The sequence below is a fragment of the Callospermophilus lateralis genome, chromosome 1 (assembly GCF_048772815.1).
Source record: "Callospermophilus lateralis isolate mCalLat2 chromosome 1, mCalLat2.hap1, whole genome shotgun sequence".
NCBI lineage: Eukaryota > Metazoa > Chordata > Mammalia > Rodentia > Sciuridae > Callospermophilus > Callospermophilus lateralis.
In genome coordinates this window covers 221462848-221473773 of record NC_135305.1, presented here as the reverse complement: position 1 = coordinate 221473773, position 10926 = coordinate 221462848, and the positions used below count along the sequence as shown (strand labels likewise).

Below are 10926 nucleotides of genomic sequence, written 5' to 3'. Positions count from 1 at the left end.
ACTGGACACTGCTGGGGGCCTCCGCGGGTGGTGGGCGGTGGGGTGGCTGAGATCTACCCCAACACCCTCGGGCATCCTTTGAATGGCCCAAATTGGTTTTACCTGTTGAAACAATAAAGTATACAATGGATTTTAGAAAGACGGCTGTGGAAATAAGGGCACAGTAAGGGACCGCAGGGGGAAAGCTTCCCGGCCAGGCCAGCCCTGCGCAGCCCCTGCCTGGCTGCACGGGGCCCCAGGGCCTGCCCCCACCTGACTCACCCCCTCCCTCTCGGGAGGGGGCTCCTGGAATGAGACGTGGGCTGGGCTGGGGACTGGACGGGAGTGGCCTGGCTGAGCCCTGGAGGCTGCAGCCGAGACCACCCAGCCTCCAACTTGACTGGCTCCAACAAAGGACCCTTGCGCACCAGTGGCCGGGCTGGGGGCCCACTCCAAGGGGGACCATGGAGCGGAGGTGGTGACTGGAGGTGTCCCAAGGCAAAGTGGTTCTCTGGGGGTGTCCCTAGTGTGGGCAGTGTCGGGAGCCATTCTCACATGTGACTGGGTGACTCCTGGTCAGGGTCTGAGGCTTCTGGCTGTGTCGGAGCTTCCCCGGCCCTCTCCTGTTGAGAGAGCCCGTCCGTGTGGGGGTGTGACTGACCACTGACCCCGGGGGCCCAATCACTGACCCTGACCTTGGAGTGCAGCCCCCCTTCAACCTTCATTGGATGGAATTCTCCCCTGAGTTTCTTGCTCCCCAATAAAAAGGCTACTCCCTGGCGTGCTCTCTCTCTCCTGCTAGCCCCGAGTAATCCTTGCTGCCCTGCCGGGCGGTTAGAGGAGGGAGCCAGAGAGGGGAGCCGTCTCGGACCTGGTCATAGAAAAAGGTAACAGGTCTGTGTGTTTATTTCGATCTCTGCTAGCTAACTTTTATGCCAAGAACCTCATTAATGAAACCATTGCGCTGGCCGCATGGTGGAGGGCAGGACCCCCCAACATAGCCTGTGACCAGGGAACCGAGCGGGAGATGCCAGGTTTCCAGCCTCCATGTCCAGCCAGGCAGGACAAGGGTCAGCAAATCCTGGTCCCTCACTTCCAGTCCCTCAAAGCCACAACTAGGCTGGCTCTGGGCGCTGAGACGGGGTCTGCCGAGCAGGTGGAAGCACCCGGCCCCTCTCTTACCCTCCCTCGGCCCCCTCTACTTCCAGTGCACCCCTACTCTGCCGGGCACTTGGGGAGCCCCTGCTGAGCACCTTCTGGGGTGCCGGGGGGGCAGTGCTGCCAGGGCGGCAGTGCTGCCAGGGCAAGGGAAGTGCTTCTCCGGGAAGGTGGCCAGCCAGTGGCTGCTGCTGACTTGGGCACTCCAGCGCCCCGCCAGCCTCCCGGAGCAGTCACCCCCCGCCCCCTCTGTGGCCCCCTCCTGCGCCCCTGGGTCCCCGGGTCCCCAGGGGCGAGGCTGGCCTGCGGATTCCTTCTGCTTGCTGTTACTCCTGGCCCCAGCACTGGCCTGGAGCTCAGGAAAGGGCGGCGCCCTCACTGCTCCATGGCCCCAGCAGCGACCAGGCCTGGCACAGGCAGCTGCTCAGGAAGACTCACATGTAGGTCCTGATCCTGAGACCCAGTGTGGACGGCTTCCCTCCTGCCCAGCACAGTCCACACCCCACGGGGAAGCGGGATGCAGGCAGGCTGCAGCCCCCAGGTGAATCTCCTGTCCTTTGCTCACCTGGTGACTCATTCATTCAGGCCACACATATTTCTGAGCGCTGCTGGGGGGTGTGCCCAGCCTGGCCCTCAGGGAGACACTGGCTCACGGAGATTCAGAAGCTGTGAAGGGCCATGGACAACGTGAGAAGGTGAAGGGGCATGGAGTTAGCTGACCAGGTGGGAAGAGGTGACGTTTCAGCTGAGAACTGAAGGAAGTAAGGAGGGAGAAGCTGTAGGGACCTTTGGGGAACCCATGTGTGCAAAGGCCCTGGGGCAGGATGGAGCCCAGGAGGAGGAGCAGTGAGGAGCGCAGGGCTACTGGGAGGTGGTGTGGACCTTTAGGAGGTGAAGCCTAGTGGGAGGTCCCTAGGTCACTGGGGGTGTGTCCTCAGAGGGGAGTGTGGGATCTTGCCTTTTCTCTCTGCCTGATAGGCACTCAGCTCTAACCCGCCCCCCCCATCAGTTTGCCCCCAGCCCAGGCCCAGAGGCGTCTGGGACTAAGCAAACCCTAGGTGGATGGCCTCAGGTGTTTGTTACAGTGAGGGGCTGACTACACAGGGACAGAGGGCAGGGCCTTATGGGGCCCGAGGAGGCTGGGGCTTTTACCCTAGGCAAAGCGTGGAGGGCTGTGGAACATGAGTGAGGAGACTCAGGTGCTCCCAGGCGCCCTTTGGCTGCTGTGGGCAGGACATGTGTGTGGAGGTGGGATCCCTAGGACAGGGTGGCTTCGCTGCTCCCAGTGTGGAATGAGGGGGGCTGGCAAGGGGCACATCTGGGCAGACTCTGAAGGCAGGGCTCTTGGAGTGGAGGTCAGCAGCCCTCGGAGGCCTTCTCATCAGACTCTGGCCCCTGACCATTTCCCAGGGCTGCTCCCACTGCCACCATCAGCCCTTTTTATTTTAAATTTTGAGACAGGGTCTCAGTAAGTTGCTGAGGCTGGCCTTGAACTTGCCATCCTCCTGCCTCAGCCTCCTGAGCCACTGGGACGACAGGCATATGCCCGCCACTGCACCTAGATTCCACGGAACTTTCCAAGGCATCTGTGGAGGCCATCTTGCTTGCGATGGCTCGGCCCCTTGGAAGTCTTTCAAAGACAACCATCAAGTTTCCAGCCACAACTAAAGCCAGTCAAGGGGGGGGAGGACCTCCTCCCTGGCCTGGGGCTCCCCTCCGCAGCGCCCACCTGTGGGTGCAGGTCCTGGAGTGCCCCTCCCGACTTGTCTGCTCCCATCTTTGTTCACAAGAACTCAGAGGCCCTGGGCCAACATTCTCTCACACCCGTGCCTGTGGGGGACCTGTCCCCAGGATGGGTTCCTGGGGAGTGTGTGCTTTACCCTATGGGCCCCAAATACCTGTCCTTGGCCCAGAAGCCCCCAACTGCTCACTGGCTCTGCCTGTCACGGAGACCCTTGCCCTTGGGCACACCTTGGGTCTCCCTTTCATGCCCTCCCCTTCCAGGAAGCCCTCCTTGACTCCCAGGGAGGCTGCTGCTCAGCCTGTCCTCCTCCTGGTGACCTGGAGCCAGGGGCTATGTCCAGCTAGGAGCAGTCTCTGGAGGGCTCCCTGCTGCCCCAAACGGGGGCTTCTGCAGGAAGGGGGAAGTGGGGTATCCAGACAGGGCCTCCCCATGAGCCCTGTGTGGGGGGCAGGGATGACGTCAGCCCTCACAGTCCTGCAAATGTTTATGGGCTAGGGGGCCTTGGTTTTGGGGCTCCCTGGAGCCCCATGAGCAACCTCCCCCTCCTGCCCCCTTCTGGGGGGCCTGGCAGACACACTCCGGAACTGGCGGCCAGCCTAGAGAGGGCTGGGTGGGCGGCGAGCAGAGCCCAGGTCTGGCCACCACTCCCCAAACAGGGGGGCACCTGAGGCTGGGAGGGGGGATGGGGTTCCCCCTCCTCCCGCCCTGCGTCTTGGCTGGCGCCTGTGACAGGTCCTGAGACGATGGCTGGGGAGGGGCCTGCAGGTGGGTGAGGCCTGGGCAGAGCTTGCTAGAAAGGAGCCTGTCCCTGTGGGTGCCAAGCAGGGAAAGGACGCTCTTCACTGTCCATCGTGGAGCTAAGGGGACCTTGCTGCCCCTCCGGCTAAGCGGAGGCGAGCTCTGCCCCCTGCTGGCTGTGGTGGGGACAGTCCAGGCCAGGGCCCGGGGGGCGGGGTGGTGGTGGATGGATCTGCAGGGGAGCTGTCTCCAAGGAGGTGGCCAAGTGCTGGCCATGGCCGAGGCCCGGTCCAGGGTGGAGCGAGAGTCGAGGGTGGGATTCGAATTCAGCCCTCTCTGAACAGGCTCCTGGTCCCTCTCTGCCCACCGGGTGTCTCCATCCTTTCCCAGGGAGCCCCAAGCCCAGGTTCAGGCACCCACTCCTGGACACAAGCCAAGCTGGCGTCTGGTCCCCTGGGAGCCAGCACTCGTGACAACTGGACATAAGTCCAGGGAGGGCAAGAGGCAGTGGGGAGGTCAGCAGGGCAGGGGCTGAGGAAGGCACCTGGAGTCGCTGGATAGGTGTGGCCATGGCAAGGGGGACAGCCCCCCCATAGCTTTTCCCCGAGGTGGATGGAGAGCTCTGGCCCGCAGGATGAGGGCTGTGGCTCCCTGCCCATTCCTGCTGTCCCTGGCCACCAGGCGCAGGGCCCCGCTCCCCTGGATGGGGCCAGAGCCGAGATTCCCGGCGTGCTGCAGCCTGTGCCTCCTCCCTGCCAGGAAGCTCCACGCCAGTTCTGGGGAAGGAGCCGCGGGCCAGGGCCGGGCGTCGCCAGCATTCCGGGGCCACCTAAATCACTCAGCCTGACAGCTGGTGAGCAGGGCTGGCAAAGATGTTGGTGCTTTCCGTGTCATTGCCACCAGCCCCTCACCTGGCCAGGCCACTGGGTCCTGGGCAGGGCTGTCCAGGGCTCTCCGCTCCGATGCCCAGGAGTTTGGAGAGGGCTGCGCGTGGGGCCCAAGCATGTTTTCCACAAGCTGCTGACTTTGGGGAGTGTCCTGGAGAGATGGCCCATGGCCTGCAGGGTGGTGGCCAGAGCTGAGGAAGGGCTGTGGGCGGCTGGGTCTGGTTCCACTCCCTGGGGTCCTGGGAGGCTCCTGTTCCCTGGGGACAGGCTGCGGCCTGGCAACAGGTGCGTCCCTGCCAAGCCTCGTCTCCTGGCTCCCTGTAGCCCTAGTGTGATGCCCCCGCCCCCCAGTTCTGCAAGGCCAGACTGGTGCCCTTGGCCTAGCAGAGACACACCTATAGCCAGGACAGTGGGTGGACCATGTGGGGGTTCCCCTCTCCACTCCCTCCCAAGCCCAGAGCCAGGTCGCAGGCCGAGGCCTGTGCCCAGCCTTATCTCCCTTCTTCCTGCCTCGGGACCTGCCCAGCCCCCTTGCTGGCTGTGAAGACACCGCTGAGACACCGCTCAGCCCCCAGGACACTTGTACACACACATACGTGGAATTTATTTCGGGGCACATCTGGCCCTGCCTGGCATCCGGGGAGCAGCAGGGCTCACACCTTGGGTTTTGGAAACAGCTCCCACCCCTCCAGCTGGCCCATCTTGAACAGGGCAGCCGCCGTGCCCATGTACACGCATCCAGCAGCAGCAATCCCATAGTTGTGAGCTGCAAGGAAGAGGTGACATCAGGCACACTGTGCCCAGGACGCCTTGGCCCCACCTGAGGGCTGGACTTGAGCTTCAGGGGGCCCAGCCAGAGCTGGGCTGCTCTGGGGCAGCAGCCCAACCCCCAGCAGGTGCAGGTCCAGGCTGGGTCCTCACTGAGCTCCACACCAACGGCTCCAGGGACACAGTGCCACCCAGGCTCTGGGCTTGGGAAACACTAGGCAGCAGTGACACTGTGGGGTGTCTCGGCATCACAGGTGTATGGCTGAACAGGAAGTGCCCTGCTTACCCCAAAGCCACAGGGGCTGGCCGAGGAGAGGGCATGTCCTGCCAACCAAAAACCTGCTGGGACTCAGGGAGGCTGGCCTGGGGCAGGGCTGGGCTCTGTGTTGGGACATGGAACCTGGGGCACTTTAATCACTGAGCACGTCCCAGCCCTTTTAATTTTTTCTTTGAGACAGGGTCTTGCTAAGTTGCTGAGGCTGGCCTAGAACTTGGCACCTTCCTGCCTGAGCCTGCCAAGTTGCTGGGATTGTAGGTGTGGCCACCATTCCCAGTGTCCTCCCCATGGTGTTGACACAAATGCGGCGACCACCAGAGCCCTTGCCACACGCCAGGCAAGAACGGGTGCCAGGCATGGTGGCTTCATTTCCCCTCCTGTGACCCTGAGGCAGGGGCACACAGGGCTGGGGTGGTGGGGAGGGGCAGGAAACAGCACTGGACCTATGCCAGGTGACTCTGCTGCGCGGGGCTGCCCTGGGGCCTGGCCTGCCTCCCCCAGGGCCACCGCCTCTGCTGGCTGCAGGAAGGCCCCCGACCCTAGTTCCTGTATCTGTGCAGTGGGCTGAGAGCAGCTCCCTGTGGACCCTGGGCCTGCACGTTCCTGGGTGCTGTGGGGGGCATAGGGGCAGTGCAGGGCCATCTCATCTAAGCTGCTCACGGGTCAATGGTGGAGATAATTAGTGACCTGTGTCCTCTAACAAGACATGACAGACGGGACGTGGAGTGGGAATATCAGGGGTGGACTGTACAGAGGATCGTTGGGATGGTGATTGGGGACCAACACTAACATCTCGGGGGGATGACATTCCAGGCAGAGTGCAGCTGTGCAAAGCCCTGGGGCAGGACTGAACCTTGTGTGTTGGGGGCACAGTGAGGAGACTGTGTGGCTGGAGCAGAGGGTGGAGGGAGGCAGGGGTTGGGGCAGGTGGCATGAGGCCAAGGGGGCTTGCGCAGCAGCATCTATCACTGCTGGCTGGCCCAAGAGATCAGAGGTGTCTCTGTGGTGACCTCCCTGTGCCCAGGCAGTGTTCTGCACACCTGGCTCCCCGGGCTCTTGTCCGGGTCAGAATAGAGAATAGGGTCAGCTGGGGCAGGGGTCCTGTGCTGGGGCGCAGGGCGGGTGGGGTACTCACTACGAGCTCCCAGGGTCAGGCCTCCGGCACAGCCGCCTAGGAAGTAGTTCAGGGGGTCATCAGGCTTCCCGCGGACCTGGGCGCTGAAGCAGGAGGTGATGCCGAACACGGCCCCGATGGCGGCTGCCGGGGACACACAGAGGGCAGGTGCTCAGTCGGAGGTCCAGAGGGGGCATGATGAGAGACTCCTGGAAGCTCCCTGCCAGCTGGCGGCTTCCCACAGGAGCTTCCCACCCTGGCACTGCAGCTGGTCCCTGGGACCCCCACCACAACCCATGTCCCTGACAGAGGAGCACCCTGTGTCCCCCGACGGTTTGGACTGTGGACTGGGCTGGGAGCCAGGGAGAAGTGGCGGTTGTAGAAGATGCTCCCAGACTGAGGGCAAGAGCTGGGCACTAGGGCAGCCAGGAGAACCCCCCTGCTCACCTGCGGTAAATGTATATCGTCCAGCCCGAGCCACTCCTTCAAGGACGGAGTCCGGGGGACGGTGTATGACACTGTAGACTGACCAAATCAGGCCTGTGGGACAAAGGGAAGAAGGCCAGTTGATCTTGGTCTCCTCAGTGATGAGAAGCAGCCCCTGACCAACCTTAGGCTCCAGGGTTCAGGTGGCCTGCTGGAGGATCCTCACCCGCTCCTGGCCCCTAGGCCTCTCCTTTCTCAAAGCCTGTCCAGTGCTGGCTCAGCTGTGGGGTCCCTGCCACCCATACAGGCCCTTAGTGGGGCACTGGCCAGCAGATTCAGGACCATCCATGAAGCGAACACAAGAGTGGGACCAGGGGCCTCAAGAGTTGCGAGGCTGCTTCAGGGCTTCATGCCACCAGCTGAGATGCCACAGCAGCGCCCCCTGCAGGTCTTGGCGCCTGGGTCCAGCTCCAGCTCCCATCAAAGCCTCCACTCTCCTGTGGGCCCTGGGCCTCCACCTAAGCCTCCCAGGCAGTGGCTCAGCTCTGAGGCTGCTAAAGCCTCCCTCCTGCCACTCCTGGGACCCCCCCTCCACTGGAGGTTTGGGCCTAGGTGTGTCCTTGGCACCTAGCTGGCATAGCTGCCACTCACGCCCACTTGGCCCCACCACTCAGGTCAGCTTTTCCATCTTCACTGTCTCCCCAGCCTCCTGCCCCTGATGCTGACTCCTACGCTCAAGGGGGCCAGGCGGTGAAGAGGGAGGAGTGTCCATTCTGGCTGGCCCAGCTGCCCATCAGAGCCTCGCAGGCATGGGCAGCTTTGCCCACTGCCCTGGGCCTCCCTCTGTGGTGGGTGGGCAGACTGTCACTGGCTCCTGACCACCCAGCAGCCCAGCACGGCCTCCCCATCTGCTGGCAGGAGCTGCTCGGTGGAGATCCCTCCTTCCTCTCCCTGTGGCCCTCCTGACACGGCCCAGTCACCACAGGGACCTCCTGGGGCCTGAATATCCCAACAAAATGGACTGCCCTGGACAGGCCACAAGTCCTGATCTGGTCTGTGCTGGCCACAGGGTCTTATAACCCTCTCGCCCCCCCCAGCAGGAGGAACACTGTTTCAATGATGCTCCCAAACCCACTCACAAGCCTGGTGCGCGGCACTTGTGGGCACATGCCTTTAATCCCAGCAGCTTGGGAGGCTGAAGCAGGAGGAATTTGAATTCAAAGCCAGCCTCAGCAACTTAGCAAGGCCCTAAGCAACACAGGGAGACCCTGTCTCTAAATAAAATATAAAAAAGGGCTGAGGATGCGGCTTAAGTGGTTAAGTGCCCCTGGGTTCAATTGCCAGTACCAAAAAACCCCCCAAACAAACAAAAAACCCAACAAAACCAGAAACCACTCACAAAGAGACCCCTGGGGAACCTTACTGTCCCTATCCCATGCATGGATCTTGGCCAAGGGACCTTTTAGCCCATGGACCACTTCTGAGAAAACAGCAAGTGCCCACCGTCCTAAGTCCCCTCCAAAGCCCCTTACCAGATAGCAGGTAACCTAGGACTCCCTGCTTACCCTTTGGAGGTCAAGACTGCTCCATCACCCTGTTCCCATCATTCACCCATTGTGGTGACCTGCCACCCCTCTTCCTGGAGCCCCTATAAGCACAAGAGGATCTCTACTGACCAGATCTCTCCACCGCCCTCAACCTCCTTTCAAAACCCCCCCTGCAGCCTGCTGCCAGCCTCTTGACCCCCAGAAACACGCACACAGTGCCTCCAGTCAGGCACAAGAGGTTGCTGCATGCCACAGGTGCCCACCTAGAGCTGCTCCTCCCACATGCACCATTGGGTCACCCACTCACCAAATTACTATATACCTCCTTCCCTCCCAGACTGCTGTGCCCACAGGTGCCATCCAGGGACTTCCATCCAGGAAAGCCACACATGAAGCAAGTGGCCACCCTTGGATGAGGGTGGCAGGAGATGAAGGGGGTGGGACCGGAAGGGGAGTAGTGCCCACAGAGCTAGTGACCCCCCAAATGACGCCCTCAGTGACTCCCCAGTGCTGCATGTCTGACAAGGTTTCTCTCTTGCTGCTCCCCAAGTGCCCTCCAGTGAGTCCCCTCACTAGCCGTGCCCACCACATCAGGCTCAGGGACTCCTGCGTGTGAGCATGCGCACTTCTTCATGGCCCTCTACTTTTCTTTTTTTTTTTTTTAATATTTTAGTTGTAGATGGACACAACACCCCCATTCCATTCATTTATTTTATGTGATGCTGAGGATCAAAGCTGGTGCCTCATGCTCTGCCACTGAGCCACAGCCCCAGGCCCACTGCCCTCAAAATCTCCTCAAAGAGGCCGGCATGGAGCTCTGGATCCGGCCTCGCCCCAAGAAGAGGCCCAGAATGCCTCTCAAGTGACTCCCTCCTGCTTTCACATCCCTTCAAACATGACCACCCCCCCCAAGTCCTTCCAGACATTTCCTAATGTCACGTCTCCCCTTAAGAATGTGCCAGAATGACTTCCCCTCCTGGACCCCCATCCCTCCAAGGGGGACCCGCAGACCCGGCCTTGCAGCCGGGCTCCCAAACGCTCAGGGGTGGTTAAAGTGCCTCTTTCTGTCCGGGAGTGCCCTCCCTAGGGCCACCCTAATCCAACTGCGACCAGGAGGGTCTCAGACCCTGCCAGGCCCAAGAGATGGTGGTTGCCCAAGTCACTTACTTCCCAGCGGGGCAGAGAATGAAAGGAGAAGGTGCCCGGGAAACCCTCATGGCAAGGGGCGGGCACTGGGATGACAGGGCTGCGGGTGTCTCGGCCCACCTCACCTAGAATCCCACGGGTGGCCCCATCAGAAGTCCCGGGCACACCTGACCATCCATCACCCCCTGACCCTACAAAGACCTCATCGCACCCCGGAGCGTCCTCAGGCTTCTGGGACCGCTCCCGACACCGCAGTGACGACCTCCTCGAGTCCCTTCAAGGCTGCCCCGCGATGGAGTCTCACAGGGGACCTCGAAGCCCTCCCGGTCTCACTGCGCAGCCTCCCGGAGCCTGGAGAAGGCTCCACCAACCCCTCCCGCCTCGCCCGCGGTCCCCGTGCCCGGCTTGTCACCTGAGCCACGACCTCCCGGGGCCCTCCGACCCCGCCAGGTCCCCCAGCCGCGCGGCCGCGGGAGCCCGGCGCGCAGGACCCTCGGGCGGCGCCGCGACCCCGTGACCTCCTGCGCCCTCGCGCTCCGCTGCCGGGGCCGGCCGGCGCTCACCCACTGCGCCGCCGATACCGGTGCTGGCGTAGGCTTTGCGGTGGCACTCGGTGCCGTCGGGAATGTCCAAGAACTGTCGAAGAAGACTCGGCGCCATGGCCGCGCAGCCCGGAGCCCACACCACCGACCCCGCGGGCTCCGCGCTCCCAAGGGCAGCCGCTGCCGACTCTCGCGAGACTTCCTGGGGAAGTGCGCGCAACCTCCCTGACCGAGGGGCCGGCAACAAGCGCGCAACTTTATTGAGCTCCGCGGACATGCACACGGGTCGCGCGCATGCGTAAGGGGCGGGCCTGGCCTAAAGCACGAGTACGCAGGGTCGATTGACAGAGGGGGAGCTATTCCCGGCTCAGGGAGTCTTAGGTTAGGGATGGTTTACTCCTGGAGGTGGGGTCTATTCTACAGGGCAGACTGACGGGAGCTAGGTCTACCGCCACGTACGGACTAGGTATGTGGCCCCTCTTAGCGCCCGAATCTGTATGGGACGTTGTCATGCCCTGTGACCAATATCCAAACAGGAGTCTGAACCGGGTGCCGCTAAACTTTGGGATGTGGCCAGGATAGAGGCGAACTTTAATGGAA

General features: G+C 62.3%; 1 protein-coding gene across 1 annotated transcript; it reads right to left on the bottom strand.

Moving 5' to 3' along the window:
• Positions 1–5086: 5086 nt before the first annotated feature.
• Positions 5087–10544, bottom strand: Ndufa11 (NADH:ubiquinone oxidoreductase subunit A11). The gene is made up of 4 exons (XM_076871995.1): positions 10348–10544; positions 7113–7205; positions 6687–6809; positions 5087–5272 (listed from the first exon to the last, which is right to left on the bottom strand). Exons 1-4 carry the CDS (start codon positions 10442–10444, stop codon positions 5160–5162), a joined length of 426 nt encoding a protein of 141 aa, XP_076728110.1. The 5' UTR covers positions 10445–10544; the 3' UTR covers positions 5087–5159.
• Positions 10545–10926: the final 382 nt, after the last annotated feature.